This window comes from Pristiophorus japonicus, chromosome X (genome assembly GCF_044704955.1).
Source record: "Pristiophorus japonicus isolate sPriJap1 chromosome X, sPriJap1.hap1, whole genome shotgun sequence".
NCBI classification, from domain to species: Eukaryota; Metazoa; Chordata; class Chondrichthyes; family Pristiophoridae; genus Pristiophorus; species Pristiophorus japonicus.
In genome coordinates, this window is record NC_092010.1 from 40,273,335 (window position 1) to 40,300,322 (window position 26,988).

The 26,988-nt window shown below is 54.8% G+C and overlaps 1 protein-coding gene across 1 annotated transcript in view; it reads right to left on the reverse strand.

The window, feature by feature from the left end:
• LOC139241026 (methyl-CpG-binding domain protein 5-like) overlaps positions 1 to 26,585 on the reverse strand; it is a 35,594-nt gene extending 9,009 nt beyond the window's left edge. The window contains exons 1-7 of the mRNA XM_070869741.1: positions 26,222 to 26,585; positions 21,904 to 22,256; positions 15,047 to 15,149; positions 9,118 to 9,292; positions 6,913 to 8,511; positions 1,456 to 2,228; positions 5 to 185 (exon numbers count right to left, since the gene is read on the reverse strand). Of these exons, the coding sequence (XP_070725842.1) occupies positions 5 to 185; positions 1,456 to 2,228; positions 6,913 to 8,511; positions 9,118 to 9,292; positions 15,047 to 15,149; positions 21,904 to 22,013 (2,941 nt within the window). The 5' untranslated portion in view covers positions 22,014 to 22,256; positions 26,222 to 26,585. The remainder of the gene's footprint in view (positions 1 to 4; positions 186 to 1,455; positions 2,229 to 6,912; positions 8,512 to 9,117; positions 9,293 to 15,046; positions 15,150 to 21,903; positions 22,257 to 26,221) is intronic.
• Positions 26,586 to 26,988: the final 403 nt, after the last annotated feature.

The window sequence follows — 26,988 nt, forward strand, 5'->3', positions numbered from 1 at the left end:
TCACCCAGCAAACTGGCTCCCAGCAGCGGGTTCAGGAGCTGAGGCATCACGGTGTTGATTTTCCCATGTCCCGGTAATGGCAACAGGGATTCACCGACCGACAGCACCGTGCTGCCCTCCGGGTTCGGGGAGGCGGTGGTGCAGGTCGTGGCAGTAGATCCCAAGGGAACGGCAGAAAGGCAGACCTAGAGATGGGGAGAGTGGGAGAGAGAGAGGGGAGAGAGAGAGGTGAGAATCAGTCATCCAATCACACAACAAACACTAGGACACAGTTCCGAAACACAAGTTGAGATTTAATATTCTTTCAATATAAATAACTATATATGTTTCAATTTTAAAAATGAGGTGTTTAAGATGATTGAAGGATTTGATAGGGTAGAGAGAGAGAGAAAAACTATTCCCTCTGGTGGGGAGAGTCCAGAACAAGGGGGCGTCACCTTAAAATTACAGCCAGGCCGTTCAGGGGTGACGTCAGGAAGCACTTGTTCACACAAAGGGCAGTGGGAATCTGCAACTCTCTCCCCAAAAAAAAGCTGTTGATGCTGGGGGTCAATTGGAGCTTTCAAGACTGAGCTGCATACATTTTTGTGTTAGGGTATCAAGAGTTATGGAACCAAGGTGGGTAAATGGAGTTAAGATACAGATCAGTCATGATCTAATTGAATGGGGGATCAGGCTCGAGGGGCTGAACGGCCTCCTCCTGTTCCTAATGTAACAGACTCGAGGGGCTGAATGGCCTCCTCCTGTTCCTAATGTAACAGGCTCGAGGGGCTGAATGGCCTTCTCCTGTTCCTAATGTAACAGGCTCGAGGGGCTGAACAGCCTCCTCCTGTTCCTAATGTAACAGGCTCGAGGGGCTGAATGGCCTCCTCCTGTTCCTAATGTAACAGGCTCGAGGGGCTGAATGGCCTCCTCCTGTTCCTAATGTAACAGGCTCGAGGGGCTGAACGGCCTCCTCCTGTTCCTAATGTAACAGGCTCGAGGGGCTGAACGGCCTCATCCTGTTCCTAATGTAACAGGCTCGAGGGGCTGAATGGCCTCCTGTTCCTAATGTAACAGGCTCGAGGGGCTGAATGGCCTCCTCCTGTTCCTAATGTAACAGGCTCAAGGGGCTGAATGGCCTCCTCCTGTTCCTAATGTAACAGGCTCGAGGGGCTGAATGACCTCCTCCTGTTCCTAATGTAACAGGCTCGAGGGGCTGAATGGCCTCCTCCTGTTCCTAATGTAACAGGTTCGAGGGGCTGAATGGCCTCCTCCTGTTCCTAATGTAACAGGCTCGAGGGGCTGAATGGCCTCCTCCTGTTCCTAATGTAACAGGCTCGAGGGGCTGAACGGCCTCCTCCTGTTCCTAATGTAACAGGCTCGAGGGGCTGAACGGCCTCCTCCTGTTCCTATGCTCTACAAAAGAGAAACCAATGCAGATAGAGTCCCGGCTCCCCCTCCCCACCCTTGTACCTGAGGCGGACTGGTACCATTGTCTGATGAAGAGCTGAGCACGGTGGCCAGGAGCTGGGGGTTTAGGCCCAGCCAGGCCGGCACGCTGGACGACGTCGGGAAGAGAAGGGGCAGCACGGCACCGTCGTGGCCAGAGGGTCCTCCGAAAGCGTTGCCCAGGGGGCCGGTCAGCAGTCCCTCCTGCCTGTGCCCGGCGGTCTGGCCGCCGGACAGCTGGTCCTGGAGGGTGGGGAATTGGAGAACGGACGAGAGCGCGCCGGGCTGTTGCTGCTGCTGAGTCAGGTCGGCCAGAGGAAGGCTGATGGGCGGCAGAGGGAGGATGGCTGTTGGCGAGTGGTTCTGGAGCAGCGCAGCCATGAGGATCTGCAGGGCCTGTAGTGTCTGTCCATCGAGGTCGCTGGAGTTTGGGGATAAAGCTGTGTGCAGATTCGGGTTGAGAAGACCCAGGAGAGTCAGTATGATGTCCCCCTGCCCGTCCACGGCACCGGGGAGCAGGTTTACAGGGTTCTGGCTGAGCGCCTGCTGTTGGCCGACGGCGAGGGAGATGGGCAGCGGGCCCAGCAGGTTGGGGTTCAGAGTTCCGGGCAGCCCAGGGCTGCTGGGGGCCGGCTGCCCGAACGGAAGCACCTGGTTACCGAAGGGGCAGCTCTCTCCGAGGGTCAGCGGCCCGGGCAGTGACTCGTTTACTGTAGTGGTAACTATGACGGCGGGGTCGAGGAGCGAGGTGGTCTTTGTGCCGGCGACAGAGACGGAGGCAGACGGAGACGTACTTTCTGCAAATGGAAAAAAAACGGAAGGTCTTAAGCAATTGACAAGCCAGGATTTAACAAAAGAAAAATGGTTCAGGTGTAATCCCATGAGGGGCCGCTTGTACTTAAATCAGTAACTACCACGTCCGTGGACAGTTGAACTAGGAGTTGAAACGCACAAATTAGTTTGTAGAATCTCACAGCACATGTATGTGCCAGCTCTTTGAAAGAGCTTTCAGACTATAAGGAATAGGAGCAGGAGTCGGCCATTCGGCCCCTCGAGCCTGCTCCGCCATTTAATACCATCATGGCTGATCCGATCATGGACTCAGCTCCACTTCCCCGCCCGCTCCCCATAATCCTTCACTCCCTTATCGCTCAAAAATCTGTCTATCTCCACCTTAAATATATTCAATGTCCCAGCCTCCACAGCTCTCTCCATAGATTCACGACCCTCAAAGAAATTCTTCCTCAGCTCAGTCTTAAATGGGCAACTCCTTAGTGAAACTATGCCCCCTAGTTCTAGATTTCCCCACCTACCCTGTCAAGCCCCCTCAGAATCTTATATGTTTCAATAAGATCACCTCTCATTCTTCTAAACTCCAACGAGTAGAGGCCCAATCTGCTCAACCTTTCGTCATAAGACAACTCCTTTATCCAATCAGTCCCACTCCCCTTTCCCCCACAGACCTGTGAATTTTTCCCCTTCCAGTATTTACCCAATTCCCGGTTTGAAAGTCACGATTGAATCTGCTCCCACCGCCCTTTCAGGCAGCGCGTTCCCGATCACAACAACTCGCTGCGTAAACACAGGCAACTTTTGGTCCAGCTTTGTGACCAGCTAGATCCGAGTGGTGACCTCGCCCCAGGATATTGACCGATTTGGCGATAATAATGCCACTGAATGTCAAGGGGAGGTGGTTAGGCTATCTCTTGTTGCAGCTGGTCATTGTAAGGCACTTGTATGGTCTGCATGTTACTTATCAGCCCAAGCCTGAATGTCCTCCAGATCTACAGAAGATTGCACACACTGGTTTCACACGTACAAGAGGCAACAGGAGATTTCACACGATAGAAAGGCTACACCCGGGATCACACGGTTTTGAGTGGTCTGGCCATCAGCCCTTCATTAATGCAACGGTGGGCGAGCGACCATGGGAGTTCTTAACTTTAAACTCACACACCAATTGTCAATCATATAAAAAAAAATAGGACATCGTGGTAGATTCTTCACTGTAGTCGGAGGAGCCTCGAGAATTTTCGCCTGGAGGCAGGATGACAACAACATGCATTTGTATAGCTTCTTTAATGTAGTAAAAGGTCCCAAGGCGCTGCATCGGAGCGATTACTAACACCAAGCCGCAAAAGGAGATATTAGGGCAGGTGAGAGAGAAGTTTTAAGGAGCATCTTAAAGGAGGAAAGAGGTAGAGAGATGGAGAGGTTTAGGGAGGGAGTTCCAGAGCTTGGGGCCCAGGCAGCTGAAGGCACAGCTGCCAAGGGTGGGGCGATTATAATCAGGGATGTGCAAGAGGCCAGAATTGGAGGAACGCAGAGGTGTCGGAGGGTTGTGGCGGCTGGAGGAGGTTACAGGAATTGGGGTGGTCGCGGAGGCCATGGAGGGATTTAAACAGGAGGATGAGAACTTTAAAATCGAGGCATTGCTGGATCGGGAGCCAATGTAGGTCAGCGAGCACAGGGGGATGGGTGACCGGGACTCGGTGAGAGTTAGGACACGGGGGCAGTGAGCACAGTGGGTGATGGGTGATTGGGACTCGGTGTGAGTTAGGACACGGGGCAGCGAGCACAAGGGGTGATGGGTGAGCGGGACTCGGTGTGAGTTAGGACACGGGTCAGCGAGCACAGGGGGTGATGGGTGAATGGGACTGGGTGTGAGTTAGGACACGGGGTCAGTGAGCACAGGGGGTGATGGGTGAGTGGGACTCGGTGTGAGTTAGGACACGGGGCAGCGAGCACAAGGGGTGATGGGTGAGCGGGACTCGGTGTGAGTTAGGACACGGGTCAGCGAGCACAGGGGGTGATGGGTGAATGGGACTGGGTGTGAGTTAGGACACGGGGCAGTGAGCACAGGGGGTGATGCGTGAGTGGGACTGGGTGCGAGTTAGGACACGGGGTTAGCGAGCACAGGGGGTGATGGGTGAGTGGGACTTGGTGTGAGTTAGGACATGGGGGCAGCGAGCACAGGGGGTGATGGGTGAGTGGGACTCGGTGCGAGTTAGGACACGGGGGCAGCGAGCACAGGGGGTGATGGGTGAGTGGGACTGGGTGTGAGTTAGGACACGGGGCAGCGAGCACAGGGGATGATTTGTGAGTGGGACTGGGTGCGAGTTAGGACACGGGGTTAGCGAGCACAGGGGGTGATGGGTGAGTGGGACTTGGTGTGAGTTAGGACACGGGTCAGTGAGCACAGGGGGTGAATGGGTGAGTGGGACTCGGTGCGAGTTAGGACACGGGGGCAGCGAGCACAGGGGGTGATGGGTGAGCGGGACTCGGTGTGAGTTAGGACACGGGGCAGCGAGCACAAGGGGTGATGGGTGAGCGGGACTCGGTGTGAGTTAGGACACGGGTCAGCGAGCACAGGGGGTGATGGGTGAATGGGACTGGGTGTGAGTTAGGACACGGGGCAGCGAGCACAAGGGGTGATGGGTGAGCGGGACTCGGTGTGAGTTAGGACACGGGTCAGCGAGCACAGGGGGTGATGGGTGAATGGGACTGGGTGTGAGTTAGGACACGGGGTCAGTGAGCACAGGGGGTGATGGGTGAGTGGGACTCGGTGTGAGTTAGGACACGGGGCAGCGAGCACAAGGGGTGATGGGTGAGCGGGACTCGGTGTGAGTTAGGACACGGGTCAGCGAGCACAGGGGGTGATGGGTGAATGGGACTGGGTGTGAGTTAGGACACGGGGCAGTGAGCACAGGGGGTGATGCGTGAGTGGGACTGGGTGCGAGTTAGGACACGGGGTTAGCGAGCACAGGGGGTGATGGGTGAGTGGGACTTGGTGTGAGTTAGGACATGGGGGCAGCGAGCACAGGGGGTGATGGGTGAGTGGGACTCGGTGCGAGTTAGGACACGGGGGCAGCGAGCACAGGGGGTGATGGGTGAGTGGGACTGGGTGTGAGTTAGGACACGGGGCAGCGAGCACAGGGGATGATTTGTGAGTGGGACTGGGTGCGAGTTAGGACACGGGTTAGCGAGCACAGGGGGTGATGGGTGAGTGGGACTTGGTGTGAGTTAGGACACGGGTCAGTGAGCACAGGGGGTGAATGGGTGAGTGGGACTCGGTGCGAGTTAGGACACGGGGGCAGCGAGCACAGGGGGTGATGGGTGAGCGGGACTCGGTGCGAGCTAGGACACGGGGGGTGATGGGTGAGTGGGACTCGGTGCGAGTTAGGACACGGGGGGTGATGGGTGGGCAGGACTCGGTACGAGTTAGGACACGGGGGGTGTGATGGGTGAGTGGGACTCAGTGCGAGTTAGGACACGGGGCAGTGAGCACAGGGGGTGATGGGTGAGCGGGACTCGGTGCGAGCTAGGACACGGGGGGTGATGGGTGAGTGGGACTTGGTGCGAGTTAGGACACGGGGGGTGATGGGTGGGCAGGACTCGGTACGAGTTAGGACACGGGGGGGGGTGATGGGTGAGTGGGACTCGGTGTGAGTTAGGACACGGGGCAGTGAGCACAGGGGGTGATGGGTGAGCGGGACTCGGTGCGAGCTAGGACACGGGGGGTGATGGGTGAGTGGGACTCGGTGCGAGCTAGGACACGGGGGGTGATGGGTGAGTGGGACTCGGTGCGAGTTAGGACACGGGGGGTGATGGGTGGGCAGGACTCGGTACGAGTTAGGACATGGGGGGGGTGATGGGTGAGTGGGACTCGGTGCGAGTTAGGACACGGGGCAGTGAGCACAGGGGGTGATGGGTGAGCGGGACTCGGTGCGAGTTAGGACACGGGAGCAGTGAGCACAGGGGGTGATGGGTGAGCGGGACTCGGTGCGAGTTAGGACACGGGATGAGCTGGAGTTTACAGGTGGTGAAAGATGGGAAGCCAGCCAGGAGTGTGTTGGAATAGTCAAGTCTGGAGGTAACAAAGGCACGGATGAGGGTTTCAGCAACAGATGAGCTGAGGCAGGGTGGATACGGGCGATGTTACGGAGGTGGAAGTAGGCGGTCTCGGTGATGGTGAGGATAGGTGGTCGGAAGCTCATCTCGGGACCAAACACAACAACCAAGGTTGTGAACGGTCTGGTTTAGCCTCAATGGCCAGGCAAAGGGATGGAGTCAGTGACGAGGGAATGGAGCTTGTGGTGGGGACCGAAGATGACCACTTCAGTCTTACCAATATTTAGTTTGAGGAGGAGGAAGAAACTTCGAGAGCTCTTCTGCTTTGCTGCTGACCCTTGGTTTACAGGGTTGTGTGCATTTTCTGATTTGCTTGATGCCTGCGTTAATTGTGTCGACAACAGACACACAAGTGATCAGAAATAGGGAATTCATGTCGATTCCACCCCCCGCAAAAGCGCAGAGGATGTACTGAAGCCCAATCGTGGTAACGTCCCGCCAATCTCCACCCAAAGAAACCAGCTGGCCTAGCGCACAGATCGACACTGAGGGGGCGTCTGGATTAGTGCGAGGCTGGGCTGGGCAACACCCGATGGGGGGGAATGCTACCTTCCAGCTCAGCGTACTTACCGGGATTTCCGACGTTGTGGACGCAGTCGGGCATCACGAGCAAGGCGGAGGCCGGGACCTTGAGTAACGGAGTGCTGCTCCCGGGCGCAGGCCCCGGCAGAGCGACCAGGCCCAGCAGCGGGCTGCCCGTCTGCTGGCAGCCCGGGATTAAATTAGTGCTTATACTTTGGCAAGAGGCTCCCTCGGCGTCCCCGACGGGCAGGCTCTGGGTGCAGAGGTGGGTGAGGCTCGGCTCAAATCCGCTCGGCTGGCTGTCGGGACGGGGCAGGAAGGACGGAGGGGCAGAGACGGAGACGAGGCCTCCGCCGTTGGCCGGAGCACGCAGAGAGTAGAGCAGCTGCGACGCTTGCGATGGATCGGCTTCCGGCCTCCAGCCATGTGACTGCTTGAGCATGCTGAGCACCGTGGGGGCAGTGGGCTTGCGTTTCCGCGAGGGGTCCTTCTGAGGCGGCCCCGCCCGCCCGCCTCCTCCTCCCGAGGCCGTTGCTGCTGCCGAGCCCAGAAACCCGGGGAGGGGGTAACCGTTTGGTAAAGTGCTTGTTGCCCCGGGATCGCCAGCCGTCAGCTTGCTCCGGCTAGCCAGCTGGGCTTTGGCAGCGGCCGAGAGCAGGCTGCTGGCCGGGAAGAAGGCAGCGTTGTGGTGGCTGAAGATCTGGTTTAAAGGCATGCCCAGAAGGCCGGGCTGGGGCAAGTTGTCCGGCAGGGCGGCAGAGGGGGAGGAGGGGTGGGGGGCAGAGAGCGGGAGGCCGGGGTGGACCGGGCAGGGCTGCAGCAGACCCTCCGGCCGGGCGGTCGGGCTGGGCGGCAGGGAGGGCACAGGGGAGCTCAGGGACCGCGGCGATCTGGAGGGGGGCCGGGAGGAGACGCACGGGGGCTGCAACACGTAGCACCCTGGATCGGAGGAGGAGACGGACAAATGACGCGAGCCCTGGGGCGACCTCGCCGCGCCGATCCCGTGGCTGGCTCTGCCCGCGGCCAGAGGCGGGTATACACTCGCGCTCTCCGGGCTGGCAGAGGCGGGGCGGAGGAGGAGGAGGGCGAGGGGATCGTTCCCGGAGCCGAGCGGCTGACCCCGTGCCCCGCAGGGCTTGGCGAACGAGGGCGCTGCCGCTGCCGTCTCGGGACTAGGGGCGAAAGCGCGGGAGATCTTCGCGGCAGGACTCTTTGGAGAGCGGGGAGCAGGAGGAGGGTGAGGGTGAGCGACGGGAACACAAGGTGTCATTGCCTGGGGCTTCTGCGGCAAGCCGGAGGGAACGGACGGGCTTCGGGGCTGGAGGCGAGCGGCGATCGGGTGAAGCTCCGAATTGAAGGCGGAGCAAGTCCTGGGTTCGAGCCTGGGCGACTGGGAGCCAGCCTCTCCCTGTGGCCGGGGGCAAGGAGAATGTTGCCTGCAGTCCGAGCTGCCGTGCCTCTGCCGGTGGGCCAGACGCTGACCCGGGGGCTGTTCCGGCTGGTAGGATCTGGCCACGGCGCCCGGTGCTCCCATTAACTTGGAGAGCAAAGCGCTCTTGTACTCCGGCATCAAGGAGTGAGGCGCCTTGCTCATCGTCATCATCATCCCCGGCAAAGGAGTTTCCGCAAACTGGCTACAGCTCCCTCCTGCAATCCGGGGGGAAAAAAACAGAATCGTAAATGCCACCGTCTCAGAATTTATTTAGTAATTGTTTATGAATATCAACATTTATGAACAGGAGTGTCAGCTGTGGCTCAGTGGGTAAGCACCCTCGCCTGAGAGTCAGAAGGTTGTGGGTTCAAGTCCCACTCCAGGGCACACAAATCTAGGCTGACACTCCCAGTGCGGTACTGAGGGAGCGCCGTACTGCACTGTCAGAGGGGCGGTACTGAGGGAGGGCCGCACTGTCGGAGGGGCTGTCATTTGGATGAGATGTCAAACCGAGGTCCCAGCCTGCCGGTTCAGGAGGGAATAAATCTTCCCATCTGAAGAGATGGGGAAATCTCCTGCATCCTGGGCCAATACATCTTTAAACCAACACCGCCACTAACAGATTAAGTGGTCAGTTATCTCAGGTGCTGTGCGTGGATGCTTTCTGTGCGCGAGTTGGCTGCCATGCTGCCCTAGGCAAAAGTGAGCGCACTTCCAAAAAGTACTGCATTGGCTGTGCAGCACACTGGGACGTCCTGAGGCGGTGAAAGGCAAGTTGTTCTTTCCTTTGCCAGGAAGGTGCATGGAAATCTTTTACGCACCAGTCGTCGGGCCGCTTAGTGCAAGCGATGGGTGAGGCGACTCCAAGCTCTTGTGAAGCGTTGCCATGGCGACGATCTTCCTCTTGTGATTGCAGAGTTTGGTCACATCCTCGTCCGCTTTCACGTCCTCTGCCGTCCTGTGTTTAACCGTCGCCGCAGGATCAAAGGTGAACACCTGCGAGCGCGCGAGAGAGAGAGAGAGACAGAGAGGGGTAGAGGGATAATTTCAGAACTCGAATCACCAGACATCTGGCAATTGTCAGACGGAAATTGACCTTGTAACTGCCGCGTATTACAACAAAATGGTGTCCAATTCTGGGCATCACACTTGAGGGAGGATGTGTAGGCCTGGGAGAGGGTGCAGAGGGAGATTGACCAGAATGGTCCCGGGGGGATGAGGAACTTCAGTGACGTGGGGAGACTGGAGAAGCTGGGGTTGTTCTCCTGGGAGCAGAGAAGGTTAAGGGGAGATTTAATAGAGGGGTTCAAAATTATGACGAGTTTCACCCCTTAACCGTCTAAATTCCAGGGAATACAACCTTAGTTAGTTAGTTCCCGATGTTGGGGAAGTCCAGAACCAGGGGTTACAGTCTAAGGATAAGGGGTAAGCCATTTAGGACCCAGATGAGGAGAAACTTCTTCACTCAGAGAATTGTGAACCTGTGGAATTCTCTACCACAGAAAGTTGTTGAGGCCAGTTCGTTAGATATATTCAAAAGGGAGTTAGATGTGGCCCTTACAGATAAAGAGATCAAGGGGTATGGAGAGAAGGCAGGAGTGGGTACTGAGGTGAATGATCAGCCATGATCATATTGAATGGTGGTGCAGGCTCGAAGGGCCGAATGGCCTGCTCCTGCACCTATTTATGTTCTTATGTTAACCGTCTAAATTCCAGGGAATACAACCTTAGTTTGTGTAATCTCTCCTCGTAATTTAACCCTTGGGAGTACAGGTATCATTCTGGTCAATCTGAGCTGCACTTCCTATCAAGGCCAATATATCCTTCCTAAGGTGTGGTTTTAATAATACGTCCTGTCTGTCAGCTTGCCCCCACGCCCCATTATAAATTGTTGTGTCCACATTTACAATGGAAATTTCCTATGTAAACGGTCACAGTAATTACAGTCTGTTGTCAGTGACAGTGCTCTAGCCCCTCAGTTTTTTTATCATCAGTCCGTAGAGCAGATGGGAATAAAGGGATCTGGGAACAGGGATTTAGGACCGCTACTCGTGTGGAGAATATATGAATACAAGAACACAAAAAACAGGAGCAGGAGTAGGCTGTACGGCCCCTCGAGCCTGCTCCGCCATGCAATATCATGGCTGATCTTCTACCTCAACTCCACTTTCCCGCCCTATCGCTTGATTCCCTTCGTGTCCAAAAAAATCTATCGATCTCAGCCTTGAATCTACTCAACGATTGAGCCTCCACAGCCCTCTGGGGCAGAGAATTCCAAAGATTCACCATCCTCTAAGTGAAGAAATTCCTCCTCATCTCAGTCCTAAATGGCCGACCTCTTATTCTGAGACCGTGACCCCTGGTTCTGGACTCCCCAGCCCGGGGGAAACATCCTCCCTGCATCTACCCTGCACAGCCCTGTAAGAATGTTATACATTCAATGGGATCACCTCTCATTCTTCTAAATTTCAGAGAATATCGGCCCATTCTACTCAATCTCTCCTCAAAGTACAGCCCTCTCATCCCACAAATCAGTCCAATGAATCTTTGTTGCACCCCCTCTAAGGCAATTATATCCTTTCTTGGGTAAGGTGACCAAAACTGTACACAATACTCCAGGTGTGGTCTCACCAAGGCCCTATATAACTGCAGTAAGACATCCTTGCTCCTGTACTCAAATCCTCTTGCAATGAAGGCCAACTTTGACTTTAGAATTGCTTCCTGTAGGTGCATATTAACTTACTGTGAACACAGACCTGTTGGGCCAGATTTCTTGTTTAAAAGGGGCTGCAAGAACAGAGACCCGAGGGGTGTTTGTGCACAAATCTTTGAAGGTGGCAAGGACAGGTTACGAACATAACATAAGTAGGAGCAGGAGTAGGTCATAAGGCCCCTCGAGCCTGCTCCGCCATTCAATAAGCTCATGGCCTCAGCTCCACTTCCCCGCCCGCTCCCCATATCGTTTAAGAGGTAGTTAGTAAAGCATATGGGATCCTGGGCTTTATAAATAGAGTACAAAAGCCAGGAAGTTATGCTAAACCAATATAAAGTACTAGATCAGCGCCAGCTGGAGTATTGTGTCTCAATTCTGGGCACTGCACTTTAGGAAGGATGTGGAGGCTTTGGAGAGGGTGCAGAAGGGATTTACCAGAATGGTTCCAGGGATGAGGGACTTCAGTTACGCTGATCGACTGAGTAAGAAATTTGATTGTTTTTCAAAATCATTTAAAGAAGAGTAAATCAAGAGAAACGGTTTCCAATGGCTGAAGGGTCGGTAACCAGAGATAAATTTTGTCTCCGAGTCAGAAGGCTGTGGGTTCAAGTCCCACTCTAGAGACGTGAGCACAAAAAAAACTCGCACAAAGCACGCAAATTGGCTGCCACGTTTCCCACATTACAACAGCGACTACACTTCAAAAGTACTTAATTGGCTGTAAAGCGCTTTGAGACATCCAGTGGTCGTGAAAGGCGTTATATAAATCCACTTTCTTTTTTTTAAACCAGAGGGCACAAATTTAAGGTGATTGGCAGAAAACCCAGAGGCGACGGGAGGAAAAACCTTTTTGACACAGCGAGTGATTAGGATTTGGAACATAGAAAATAGGTGCAGGAGCAGGCCATTCGGCCCTTTGAGCCTGCACCACCATTCAATATGATCATGGCTGAAAATGCAACTTCAGTACCCCATTCCTGCTTTCTCTCCATACCCCCTGATCCCTTTAGCCGTAAGGGCCACATCTAACTCCCTTTTGAATATATCCAACGAACTGGCCCCAACAACTTTCTGTGGTAGAGAATTCCACAGGTTCACCACTCTGAGTGAAGGAGTTTCTCCTCATCTCGGTCCTAAATGGCTTACCCCTTATCCTTAGACTGTGACCCCTGGTTCTGGACTTCCCCAACATCGGGAACATTCTTCCCGCATCTAACCTGTCCAGTCCCGTCAGAATTTTATATGTTTCTATGAGATTCCCCTCTCATTCTTCTAAATTCCAGTGAATATAAGCCTAGTCGATCCAGTCTTTCTTCATATGTCAGTCCTGCCATCCCGGGAATCAGTCTGGTGAACCTTCGCTGCACTCCCTCAATAGCAAGAACATCCTTCCTCAGATTAGGAGACCAAAACTGAACACAATATTCCAGGTGTGGCCTCACCAAGGCCCTGTACAACTGCAGCAACACACTGCCCGACAGGGCGGTGGAAACAGATTCAATAGTAGACTTCAAAAGGGAATTGGGTGAAGACTTGAATGAGAAAAAAATTGCAAGAATGATCAGCCATGATCTTACTGAATGGCGGTGCAGGCTCGAAGGGCCGAAGGGCCTACTCCTGCACCTGTTTTCTATGTTTCAGAAGAGGAAAGAGGGGTGGAGGGTGGGGGAGTGGGACTAACTGGATTTTTCTTCGAAAGAGCTGGTGCAGGCTCGATGGGCGGAATGGCCTCCTTCTGTGCTGTACAATGCTATGATTTTTTAAAAATTCATTCTCAGAATGTGGCGTCGCTGGCAAGGCCAGTATTTATTGCCCATCCCCCTAATCGCCCTTGAGAAGGTGGTGGTGAGCTGCCTTCCTGAATTGCTGCAGTCCTTGTGGTGAAGGTACCCCCACAGTGCTGACTTTGTCGTAGCGGTTTGGTACAACTGAGTGGCCCGCTGGGCCGTTTCAGAGGGCAGTTAAGAGTCAACCGCATCGCTGTGGGTTTGGAGTCACATATAAACCCAGACCGGGTAGGGCGGCAGATTTCCTTTGCGAAAGTATAGAAACATAGAAAATAGGTGCAGGAGCAGGCCATTGAGCCCTTCGAGCCTGCACCACCATTCAATGAGTTCATGGCTGATCATCACCTCAGTACCCCCTTCCTGCTTTCTCTCCATACCCCCTGATTCCTTTAGCCGTAAGGGCCATATCTAACTCCCCTTTGAATATATCTAACGAACTAGTCTCAAAAACTTTCTGTGGTAGCGAATTCCACAGGTTCACCACTCTCTGGGTGAAGAAGTTTCTCCTCATCTCGGTCCTAAATGGCTTACCCCTTATCCTTAGACTGTGACCCCTGATTCTGGACTTCCCCAACATCGGGAACATTCTTCCTGCATCTAACCTGTCCAGTCCCGTCATAATTTTATATGTTTCTATGAGATCCCCTCTCATTCTTCTAAACTCCAGTGGATACAAGCCCAGTTGATCCAGTCTCTCCTCATGTCAGTCCAGCCATCCCGAGAATCAATCTGGTGAACCTTCGCTGTACTCCCTCACTAGCAAGAACGTCCTTCCTCAGATTAGGCCAAAACTGAACACAATATTCCAGGTGAGGCCTCACCAAGGCCCTGTACAACTGCAGCAAGACCTCCCTGCTCCTATACTCAAATCCTCTAGCTAAGGAGGCCAACATGCCATTTGCCTTCTTCACGGCCTGCTGTACCTGCATGCCAAACTTCAATGACTGATGTACCATGACATCCGGGTCTCGTTGCAACCCCCTTTTCTTAATCTGTTACCATTCAGATAATATTCTGTCTTCCTGTTTTTGCCACCAAAATGGATAACCTCACATTTATCCACATTATACTGCATCTGCCATGCATCTGCCCACTCCTGTCCTCTTAGCATCCTCCTCGCAGCTCACACCGCCACCCAGCTTAGTGTCATCTGCAAACTTGGAGATATTACATTCAATTCCTTCATCCAAATCATTAATGTATATTGTAAATAGCTGGGATCCCAGCACTGAACCCTGCGGTACCCCATTAGTTACTGCCTGCCATTCTGAAAAGGACCCATTTATTCCTGTCTGCCAACCAGTTCTCTATCCACGTCAATACATTACCCCCAATACCATGTGCTATAATTTTGCACACCATTCTCTTGTGTGGGACCTTGTCAAAAGCCTTTTGAAAGTCCAAATGCACTACATCCACTGGTTCTCCCTTGTCCACTCTACTAGTTACATCCTCAAAAAATTCTAGATTTGTCAAGCATGATTTCCCTTTCATAAATCCATGCTGACTAGGACCGATCCTGTCACTGCTTTCCAAATGCGCTATTTCATCTTTAATAATTGATTCCAACATTTTCCCCACCACTGATGTCAGGCTAAACGATCTATAATTACCTGTTTTCTCTCTCCCTCCTTTTTAAAAAAAAGCGGTGTTACATTAGCTACCCTCCAGTCCATAGGAACTGATCCAGAGTCAATAGTATGTTGAAAAATGATCACTAATGCATCCACTATTTCGAGGGCAACTTCCTTAAATACTCTGGAATGCAGCCTTTCAGGCCCTGGGGATTTATCGGCCTTCAATCCCATCAATTGCCCTAACACAATTTCCCGACTAATAAGGATTTCCTTCAGTTCCTCCTTCTCACTAGACCCTCGGTCCCCTAGAATTTCCAGAAGGTTATTTGTGTCTTCTTTCGTGAAGACAGAACCAAAGTATTTGTTCAATTGGTTTGCCATTTCTTTGTTCCCCGTTATAAAGTCACCTGATTCTGACTGCAAAGGACCTACGTTGGTCTTCAATGAACCAGATGGGTTTTTAACGACAATTCAGTAGATACTAGCTTTTTATTCCAGATTTAATTAATTAACTATTTAAATTGCCCAGCTGTTGCGGTAGGATTTGAAGATGTCTCAAGACCATGAGACCAGTCCAGGAACATAACCACTATGCTACCGTACCCCAAAAGGGCGATTTCTATGGAATATGATACATTCTGATTACCTGGGCCAGACCCTTATGCCAACCTACCTTGTGCACGATAAGAGGACACTCCAGGCCACACTTGCAGGCTCCCTCTGTCAAGAGGTACATCCTCACCTGCTCGACAGAGGAGAGGACTGTACCACTTGGACTGCAGAGAAAAGGAGAAGAGGAGAAATTAGTTTGACGGGTTGCAGAATCTCCGTCACATTGATTTTTTACCATTTTTCCAGAGAAAGGAATTAAGGAAAACAGTCTTATTTAAATATCGGAGTTCTAAAAACATATGTATTCACACAATTTTTTAAAAAATAGATCAGTGCGGGGCTCCCTCAGTGCCACCCCTCCGACAGCGCGGGGCTCCCTCAGTACTACCCCTCCGACAGCGCGGGGCTCCCTCAGTGCCATCCCTCCGACAGTGCGGGGCTCCCTCAGTGCCACCCCTCCGACAGTGCGGCGCTCCCTCAGTGCCGCCCCTCCGACAGTGCGGGGCTCCCTCAGCGCCGCCCCTCCGACAGCGCGGGGCTCCCTCAGTACTAACCCTCCGACAGCGCGGGGCTCCCTCAGTGCCACCCCTCCGACAGTGCGGGGCTCCCTCAGCGCCGCCCCTCCGACAGTGCGGGGCTCCCTCAGCGCCGCCGCTCCGACAGTGCGGGGCTCCCTCAGTACTGCACTCCCTCAGTACTGCCCCTCCGACAGTGCGGGGCTCCCTCAGTACTGCACTCCCTCAGTACTGCCCCTCCGACAGTACGGGGCTCCCTCAGCGCCGCCGCTCCGACAGTGCGGGGCTCCCTCAGTACTGCCCCTCCGACAATGCGGCGCTCCCTCAGTACTGCCCCTCCGACAGTGCGGCACTCCCTCAGTACTGCCCCTCCGACAGTGCGGCGCTCCCTCAGTACTGCCCCTCCGACAGTGCGGGGCTCCCTCAGTGCCACCCCTCCGACAGTGCGGGGCTCCCTCAGTACTGCCCCTCCGACAGTGCGGCGCTCCCTCAGTACTGCCCCTCCGACAGTGCGGGGCTCCCTCAGTGCCACCCCTCCGACAGTGCGGCACTCCCTCAGTACTGCCCCTCCGACAGTGCGGCGCTCCCTCAGTACTGCCCCTCCGACAGTGCGGGGCTCCCTCAGTGCCACCCCTCCGACAGTGCGGGGCTCCCTCAGCGCCACCCCTCCGACAGTGCGGGGCTCCCTCAGCGCCACCCCTCCGACAGTGCGGGGCTCCCTCAGCGCCGCCCCTCCGACAGCGCGGGGCTCCCTCAGTACTAACCCTCCGACAGCGCGGGGCTCCCTCAGTGCCACCCCTCCGACAGTGCGGAGCTCCCTCAGTGCCACCCCTCCGACAGTGCGGCGCTCCCTCAGTACTGCCCCTCCGACAGTGCGGCGCTCCCTCAGTACTGCCCCTCCGACAGTGCGGCGCTCCCTCAGTACTGCCCCTCCGACAGTGCGGCGCTCCCTCAGCGCCGCCCCTCCGACAGTGCGGGGCTCCCTCAGCGCCGCCCCTCCGACAGTGCGGGGCTCCCTCAGCGCCGCCGCTCCGACAGTGCGGGGCTCCCTCAGTACTGCACTCCCTCAGTACTGCCCCTCCGATAGTGCGGGGCTCCCTCAGTACTGCACTCCCTCAGTACTGCCCCTCCGACAGTACGGGGCTCCCTCAGCGCCGCCGCTCCGACAGTGCGGGGCTCCCTCAGTACTGCCCCTCCGACAATGCGGCGCTCCCTCAGTACTGCCCCTCCGACAGTGCGGCACTCCCTCAGTACTGCCCCTCCGACAGTGCGGCGCTCCCTCAGTACTGCCCCTCCGACAGTGCAGGGCTCCCTCAGTGCCACCCCTCCGACAGTGCGGGGCTCCCTCAGCGCCACCCCTCCGACAGTGCGGGGCTCCCTCAGCGCCGCCGCTCTGACAGTGCGGGGCTCCCTCAGCGCTGCCCCTCCGATAGTGCGGGGCTCCCTCAGCGCTGCCCCTCCGACAGCGCGGGGCTCCCTCAGCGCCGCCCCTCCGACAGCGCGGGGCTCCCTCAGCGCCACCCCTCCGATAGTGCGGGGCTCCCTCCGATAGTGCGGGGCTCCCTCAGCGCTGCCCCTCCGACAGTGCGGGGCTCCCTCAGTACCGCCCCTCCGACAGCGCGGGGCTCCCTCAGCGCCGCCCCTAACCGGCCGCACACGATTGGGCGGAACAGTAAGCGCGCCCTCAGCACTGCACTGGAGTGTCAGCCTAGCCCAACAACCTTGTGACTCAGCACGTCACGGCCGGTCCCATTCAGCTGTCTCTCCTTTCTCCCTTCCTGTTTAGCCTCCTCCTAACCTCACGTTGCAATACCTCCATTTTTATATCTAACCTCATGACTTCACATGATCTGTGGATGCACCAATTGCCAGAAGTCTTCATCAAAGAGCTCCTGCACAAATACTTCTCACTCTTCTGACCTCTTATGGTTTCGAGTTGTACAGAAAGGCATTGGTGTTCAAGACGAAGACATAAAACCCAACCAAAATGCTTGTAGTTTAGAATCTAAATGTAAGGATGTGCAAGCTGTCCTCGAAGGAGGCTGTTAACCTTTGTACACACATGCTATTTTTAACTATAGCATTACATTGAATTTACACCACAGTAAATGGCCATAAGGCCCCACCGCTCCGTGCCGGGGTTAAACTCCACACCAGCCCCCTCCCACCCCTCCTCCATCCCACCCCCATCACCATATCCTTCTATTCCTTGCTCCCTCATGGGTTTATCCAGCTTCCCCTTAAATCCATCGATACTATTCGTCTCAACCCCTCCCTGTGGCAGCGAGTTCCACATTCTCACCCCGCTCTGGGTAAAGAAGTTTCTCCTAATATCCCTGTTGTATTAGTGACTATCTTATATTTATGGCCCACTAGTTTCGGACTAGACCCACAAGTGAAAACATCTTCTCTGCATCTACCTTATCAAACCTTTTATAATTTTATTCTATCAGGTGACCCCTGAATCTTCTCTTTTCCATAGCTTCAGCACGTTCCATATTTACTGATAGTTATAACCTCTCAGTTTTCGTATCATTCTTGTAAATCTCTATTTGCACCTCCTCCAGTACCTATATATTCTTTTAATAATATGGAGACCAGAACTGTGCACGGTGCTCCAAGTGTGGTCTAACCCAGGTATATGGAGACCAGAACTGTGCACGGTGCTCCCAGTGTGGTCTAACCCAGGTATATGGAGACCAGAACTGTGCACGGTGCTCCAAGTGTGGTCTAACCCAGGTATATGGAGACCAGAACTGTGCACGGTGCTCCAAGTGTGGTCTAACCCAGGTATATGGAGACCAGAACTGTGCACGGTGCTTCCAGTGTGGTCTAACCCAGGTATATGGAGACCAGAACTGTGCACGGTGCTTCCAGTGTGGTCTAACCCAGGTATATGGAGACCAGAACTGTGCACGGTGCTTCCAGTGTGGTCTAACCCAGGTATATGGAGACCAGAACTGTGCACGGTGCTCCAAGTGTGGTCTAACCCAGGTATATGGAGACCAGAACTGTGCACAGTGCTCCCAGTGTGGTCTAACCCAGGTATATGGAGACCAGAACTGTGCACAGTGCTCCAAGTGTGGTCTAACCCAGGTATTATGGAGACCAGAACTGTGCACGGTGCTCCAAGTGTGGTCTAACCCAGGTATATGGAGACCAGAACTGTGCACGGTGCTCCAAGTGTGGTCTAACCAAGGTTCGATACAAGTTTAACATAATTGCTCTGCTTTTCAATTTGTCCAGAAATGAACCACAGTGCTTTTGTTTGCTTTTATTTAATGGCTTTATTAACCTGCATCGCTACATTTAATGATTTGTGAATCTTTACCCACAAGTCCCTCTGTCCCGCTACCCCATTTAGACACTTATTTTCCCAGAAGTATGTGGCCTCCTTATTCTAAACTACTAAAATGCCCCACCTCACACCTATCTGTAGTGAAATTGATTTCTCTTTGTTTATATCCCAGATAGATTCCCAGAACGATATTTGTCCAATTATCCTACATTACAACAGTGACTACACTTCATAAAGTACTTTGTTGGCTGGAAAGTGCTTTGGATGTCCGATAGATGTGAAATGCAAATCTATCTTTCTTTCATGCAAAACTAAAACACAGATGTACCAGAATGGTTCCAGGGGATGAGGGACTTCAGGTACGTGGGGAGACTGGAGAAGCTGGGGTTGCTCTCCCTGGAGCAGAGAAGGCCAAGAGGAGATTTGATCAAGGTGTTCAAAATCACAAAGGTAAATAAAGAGTAAATGTTTCCAATGGCGGATAGGTCGGTAACCAAAGGGCACAGCTTCGCAAAAGAACCAGAGGCGACAAGAATAAAATCTCTCTCTCACAACAAGTGGTCAGGATCTGGAATGTGCTGCCTGATAGGGTGGCGCAAACAGATTCAATAGTAGCCTTCAAAAGGGACTGGGCGAGAAAACAACTGCGGCGATATGGAGAAAGGGGAGGGGTGGGGAATGGGACTAACTGCTCTTTGAAAGAACCGGCGCAGACTCGATGGGCTGACTGGCCTCCTTCTGTGCTGTGCTGTACTGTTCTGTTCTGTCTTCGCCCGTCTCCGCCCCACCTGCCTCAGCTCATCTGCTGCTGAAGCCCTCATCCGTGCCTTTGTTACCTCCAGACTTGACCATTTCAACGCACTCCACTGGCCTCCCACATTCTACCCGACGTAAACTAGAGGTCACTGGAGTTACAGCACCAACAATGTCTCCGCAAGATCCCGCAAATCCTCTGGGAGGACAGACGTACCAACATCAGTGTCCTCGACCAGACCAACATCCCCAGCATTGAAGCACTGACCACACTCGATCAGCTCCGCTGGGCAGGCCGCATAGTTCGCATGCCAGACACGAGATTCCCCAAGCAATTGCACTACGCGGTGCTCCTTCATGGCAAATGAGCCAAAGGTGCGCAGCGGAAACGTTATAAGGACACCCTCAAAGCCTCCCTGATAAAGTGCGGCATCCCCACTGACACCTGGGAGTCCCTGGGCCAAAGACAGCCCTAGGTGGAGGAAGTGCATCTGGGAGGGCGCTGAGCTCTTCAAATCTCAACGCTGCGAGCGTGAAGAGGTCAGGCGCAGCCAGCGGAAGGAGTGTGTGGTAAATCAGTCCCCCCCACCACTTCATCCGACGAATGTCTGTCCCACCTGTGACAGGGTCTGCGGCTCTCGTATTGGACTGTTCAGCCACCAAAAAACTCATTTTAGGAGTGGAAGCAAGTCTTCCTCGGCTCCGAGGGACTACGAGAGATGATGATGAAACTAGAGGTGATCCAAAACTCGGCTGCCACCCCCCCCCCCCCCCCACCACCGTGTCCTAACTCGCAGAGTCCCGCTCACCCATCACCCCCTGTGCTCGCTGACCCCGTGTCCTAACTCGCACCCAGTCCCTCTCACCCATCACCCCCTGTGCTCGCTGACCCCGTGTCCTAACTCGCACCGAGTCCCACTCACCCATCACCCCCTGTGCTCGCTGCCCCGTGTCCTAACTTGCACCGAGTCCCACTCACCCATCACCCCCTGTGCTCACTGCCCCGTGTCCTAACTCGCACCGAGTCCCACTCACCCATCACCCCCTGTGCTCGCTGCCCCGTGTCCTAACTTGCACCGAGTCCCACTCACCCATCACCCCCTGTGCTCGCTGCCCCGTGTCCTAACTTGCACCGAGTCCCACTCACCCATCACCCCCTGTGCTCACTGCCCCCGTGTCCTAACTCGCACTGAGTCCCACTCACCCATCACCCCCTGTGCTCACTGACCCCGTGTCCTAACTCGCACCGAGTCCCACTCACCCATCACCCCCTGTGCTCACTGACCCCGTGTCCTAACTCACACCCAGTCCCACTCACCCATCACCCCCTGTGCTCGCTGACCTACATTGGCTCCCGGTTAAGCAATGCCTTGATTTCAAAATTCAATTCCTTGTTTTCAAATCCCTCCATGGCCTCCTCACCCCTCCCTATCCCTGTAACCTCCTCCAGCCCCTACACCCCTCCCTATCTCTGCAACCTCCTCCAGCCCCCTACACCCCTCCCTATCTCTAACCTCCTCCAGCCTCTGTACCCCTCCCTATCTCTGTAACCTCCTCCAGCCCCGACACCCCTCCCTATCTCTGTAATCTCCTCCAGTCCCTACACCCCTCCCTATCTCTGTAACCTCCTCCAGCCCTTACACCCCTCCCTATCTCTGTAACCTCCTCCAGCCCCTACACCCCTCCCTATCTCTGTAACCACCTCCAGCCCCTACACCCCTCCCTATCTCTGTAACCCCTTCCAGTCCCTACACCCCTCCCTATCTCTGTAACCTCCTCCAGCCCCTACACTCCTCCCTATCTCTGTAACCCCTCCAGCCCCTACACCCCTCACTATCTCTGTAACCTCCTCCAGCCCCTACACTCCTCCCTATCTCTAATCTCCTCCAGCCCCTACACTCCTCCCTATCTCTAATCTCCTCCAGCCCCCTACACCCCTCCCTATCTCTGTAACCTCCTCCAGCCTCTATACCCCTCCCTATCTCTGTAACCACCTCCAGCCCCCACAACCCCCCCCCCAATGATGTCTGCACTCCTCTAATTCTGCCCTCTTGAGCATCCCTGATTATAATCGCTCCACCATCGGTGGCCGTGCCTTCTGTTGCCTGGGCCCCAAGCTCTGGAACTCCCTCCCTAAACCTCTCCACCTCTCTTTCCTCCTTAAAATCTACCTCTTTGACCAAGCTTTGTGTCACCTGCGCGGCTCGGTGTCAATCTCATAATACTCCTGTGGAGCGCCCTGGGACGCTTCACTACGTTAAAGGCACAAGTTGTTGTTGTTGTATAATTCCATGATCATGGGACTCCGCTTTTTGTACGATCAGCATTGTTAACGACCAAGTCTCAACGAACCTGATATAAGCCACCCTCTGCTCTTCGAGTCTTCGATCCCAGCCAACGGGAATCTGCATGGCCGCCGGCCCTCCTCCTCTGTCTCTGCTGCATTCCTTCCCGCCATTCATTTTGCAATTTCTTCGTTCGGAGACCCAAGCAAGAAGGTCAGCGGCACCTGGGCGTCATGTTGCTATTGACCCCGGGGGAGAGCGCCCATCCAGCTCAGCGTCTTGCCTCCGAGATCTGCCGGCACGTCCCGTGCACCGCGGGGGAGGCAGACCAGCCACTGTGGATCCATTCCGGCCGGTTTCCCACTGCGGGGCACAGTCACTGGGCCAGTCGGTCCCGTGGAGAGCGGCTACAGCTGGGGGCTGAAAAAGAAAGAGAGCGCAAGAATAATGATGGCACTCAAGTTCAAACATCCCTATACCACAAGCAAATATTCACAGAGAGTGCTGGAGGGGATTCAAAACCCTGCTGCCTCTAATTCTGCCCTCCTGAACATCCCTGATTATAATCGCTCCACCATCGGTGGCCGTGCCTTCTGTTGCCTGGGCCCCAAGCTCTGGAACACCCTCCATGAACCTCTCCGCCTCTCTCTCTCCTCCTTCAAGATGCTCCTTAAAACCTACTTCTTTGACCAAGCTTTGGGTCACCTGTCCCTAAGTTCTACTTAGGTTTAGAGATTTCTGTTAACCGAAGGTATTAAGGTATACGGGGTAAGGGAGGGTAGATGGAGCTAGATCGCAGAACAGCCATGATCTCACTGAATGGCAGAACAGGCTCAAGGGCCTTCTTCTGTCCCTACGCTGGACTGACTCAGCACAAACCAGACAGGGTTAGATTAGCACCTATTCAACGGCAGGTCCCTGCCAGCTTCCCTCCCCTCTCAGAGATTGCATCCACACTATCGGACGTTAATCGACAGTTCATCAGCAGAAAGTACACATTATAAATGAGAGTCAGCCAGTGACTCAGTGGGTAGCACACTCTCTCTCACTGAGTCACAAGCTTGTGGATACAAGTCCCAGTCTAGAGACTTGAGCACAAAAATCGAGGCTGACACTCCAGCGTCGCACTGTCGGAGGGGCAGTACTGAGGGAGTGCCGCACTGTCGGAGGGGCAGTACTGAGGGAGCGCCGCACTGTCGGAGGGGCAGTACTGAGGGAGCGCCGCACTGTCGGAGGGGCAGTACTGAGGGAGCGCCGCACTGTCGGAGGGGCAGTACTGAGGGAGCGCCGCACTGTCGGAGGGGCAGTACTGAGGGAGCCCCGCACTGTCGGAGGGGCAGTACTGAGGGAGCACCGCACTGTCGGAGGGGCAGTACTGAGGGAGCACCGCACTGTCGGAGGGGCAGTACTGAGGGAGCACCGCACTGTCGGAGGGGCAGTACTGAGGGAGCACCGCACTGTCGGAGGGGCAGTACTGAGGGAGCACCGCACTGTCGGAGGGGCAGTACTGAGGGAGCACCGCACTGTCGGAGGGGCAGTACTGAGGGAGCACCGCACTGTCGGAGGGGCAGTACTGAGGGAGCACCGCACTGTCGGAGGGGCAGTACTGAGGGAGCACCGCACTGTCACAGGGGCAGTACTGAGGGAGCCCCGCACTGTCGCAGGGGCAGTACTGAGGGAGCACCACACTGTCGGAGGGGCAGTACTGAGGGAGCGCCGCACTGTCGGAGGGGCAGTACTGAGGGAGTTCCGTACTGTCACAGGGGCAGTACTGAGGGAGCACCGCACTGTCGGAGGGGCAGTACTGAGGGAGCGCCGCACTGTCGGAGGGGCAGTACTGAGGGAGCCCCGCACTGTCGGAGGGGCAGTATTGAGGGAGCACCGCACTGTCGGAGGGGCAGTACTGAGGGAGTGCCGTACTGTCACAGGGGCAGTACTGAGGGAGCACCGCACTGTCGCAGGGGCAGTACTGAGGGAGCGCCACAGATTAATTTTTAAAAAACCATTTAAGCAGGTGGAATGACAAATAAATAACCCATGACAATAAATACAAGAGTGGCTGGGTGGACAGAGGGGGACCGGGACAATAAACACAATAGTGACGAGATGGATGTAGAGTGACAGAAACCACAGTGAATTTGGAGAATGACCGAGCCCAGGGTTTGAGCCATGCGGTGGAGTGAGGGCGGACACGAACTCAGTGGGCTTGGGTACAGGGGGATGGAGGGGGTTATTACCCCACTGCCCCAGTCCCCAAAAACACCCCTCACCTCCCTAGGGTAGTGGCAGTATCGGTGGGAGGGAGGGGGAGCTGGTGAGAGACCCTCGACCCTCCTTTTATCAGCAGCTCCACCAACCCCAGAATAAAACCTGCCGATCTACTGACAGGCGCCTGGAACCTCCCTGAGGGGGGCGATTCTGGAACATCAACATCCGGGAAACTGCTCGAACTTCAACATCCTGGAAACATCCTGGCAGCTCAACATTTTGGACGATTCTGGAAGCCGCTGGAACTTTCTAGAGGGGGAGGGGGCATTCTGGAACCTCAACATTCGGGGAAGCTGCTAGAACATTCTGGAAGATTCAGAAACATTCTGGAACGTCAACATTCAGGAAGATGCTAGAACATTCTGGAACCTCAACATTCGGGAAGATGCTCAAATATTCTGGAAGATTAAGAAACATTCTGGAACCTCAACATCCGGGAAGATGCTAGAACATTCTGGAACCTCAACATTTGGGGAGATGCTAGAACATTCTGGAACCTCAACATTTGGGAAGATGCTAGAACATTCTGGAACCTCAACATTCAGGAAGATGCTAGAACATTCTGGAACCTCAACATTCAGGAAGATGCTAGAACATTCTGGAACCTCAACATTTGGGGAGATGCTAGAACATTCTGGAACCTCAACATTTGGGGAGATGCTAGAACATTCTGGAACCTCAACATTTGGGGAGATGCTAGAACATTCTGGAACCCCAACATTCAGGAAGATGCTAGAACATTCTGGAACCTCAACATTGCTGACCCTGAACATTCAGGAAGCTGCTAAAACATTCTGGAACCCCAACATGCGGGAAGCTGCTAGAACATTCTGGAACCCCAACATGCGGGAAGCTGCTAGAACATTCTGGAACCCCAACATGCGGGAAGCTGCTAGAACATTCTGGAACCCCAACATGCGGGAAGCTGCTAGAACATTCTGGAACCCCAACATGCGGGAAGCTGCTAGAACATTCTGGAACGGCAACATGCGGGAAGCTGCTAGAACATTCTGGAACCCCAACATGCGGGAAGCTGCTAGAACATTCTGGAACAACATGCGGGAAGCTGCTAGAACATTCTGGAACCCCAACATGCGGGAAGCTGCTAGAACATTCTGGAACCCCAACATGCGGGAAGCTGCTAGAACATTCTGGAACCCCAACATGCGGGAAGCTGCTAAAACATTCTGGAACCTGAACATCCAGGAAGCTGCTAGAACAATCTGGAACCCCAACATGCGGGAAGCTGCTAGAACATTCTGGAACCCCAACATGCGGGAAGCTGCTAGAACATTCTGGAACCCCAACATGCGGGAAGCTGCTAGAACATTCTGGAACCCCAACATGCGGGAAGCTGCTAGAACATTCTGGAACCCCAACATGCGGGAAGCTGCTAGAACATTCTGGAACCCCAACATCCAGGAAGCTGCTAGAACATTCTGGAACCCCAACATGCGGGAAGCTGCTAGAACATTCTGGAACCCCAACATCCAGGAAGCTGCTAGAACATTCTGGAACCCCAACATCCAGGAAGCTGCTAGAACATTCTGGAACCTCAACATCCAGGAAGCTGCTAGAACATTCTGGAACCCCAACATCCAGGAAGCTGCTAGAACATTCTGGAACCCCAACATCCAGGAAGCTGCTAGAACATTCTGGAACCCCAACATCCAGGAAGCTGCTAGAACATTCTGGAACCCCAACATCCAGGAAGCTGCTAGAACATTCTGGAACCCCAACATCCAGGAAGCTGCTAGAACATTCTGGAACCCCAACATCCAGGAAGCTGCTAGAACATTCTGGAACCCCAACATCCAGGAAGCTGCTAGAACATTCTGGAACCTCAACATCCGGGAAGCTGCTAGAACATTCTGGAACCCCAACATTGTTGACCCTGAACATTCTGGAAGCTGCTAGAACACTCTAGAACCTCAACATTCTGGAAGTGTCGAGAACATTGTGGAACGCTGTGGAAGCTTGTTTCCGAGAGAAGGAGAAGGAGAAAGAGAAAGAGAAGGAGGAGAAGGGGAAGGGGAAGGGGAAGGAGAAGAAAGATTGCGGGCAGCCCGCGAGAGACAAACTTCACCCCCCGGTCCCCCCGCTCCCCGAGTTATTACCTCATGCCACATCCCGGCCGCCGCCGCCCCATTCCCTGCCCGCCCGCCGGGCCAGGCCAGGCCGGGCCGGGCTCTGAGGGAGCAGGGGTGTGGGCGGCCGGCCCGCCGACCCGCCGAGCGCCGAGCGCCGCCGCCTCTTCTCTCTCCGCAGGCCAGAAAGGGAGCCGGGGAAGGAAGGGAGGGTTGTTTTGTTTTCCTTTTTCTTTCCCCCTCCCTCCTCCTCTCCTCCTGCTCCGGCTTTTATAATATTCTTCTTGTGAGTGAGTGAGTGTGTGTGTAAAAAAAAAAAGAAAAGGAAAATGACTTCCAGCCGATCGGAGGGTGTGTGTGTGTGTGTGTGTGAGTGAACTCTGAACCGGAGGTGCCTGTCACAGGGGGAGGGGGCGGGGCCCCAGGGTTTGCACCCACGTGATACTCTGCCGCTGGCCAGCCACAAGTTCGAGGGAGAGGGCGACCAAGGCTGGGTCACGTGTTTACGCTGCAGCCCCACCGCCGACTGGGCTCAAGGCTAAAGGGAGGGGAGGGGCCGGGGCCCACACGTGATCGGTGCCACGTGATAGCTGTGCTTTGCAAGCCAGAAATTGAGGGCGGGAAGAATGGGAGGCGAGGGCCCACACGTGTGTGTGTGTGTACCAGTGCTGCGTACCGTCGACCACACTAAAGGGGGCGAGGCCCATGTGTACCACACGTGTGTGTTCCAGTGCTGCGTACCGTCGACCACGCTAAAGGGGGCGAGGCCCAGGTGTACCACACGTGTGTGTACCAGT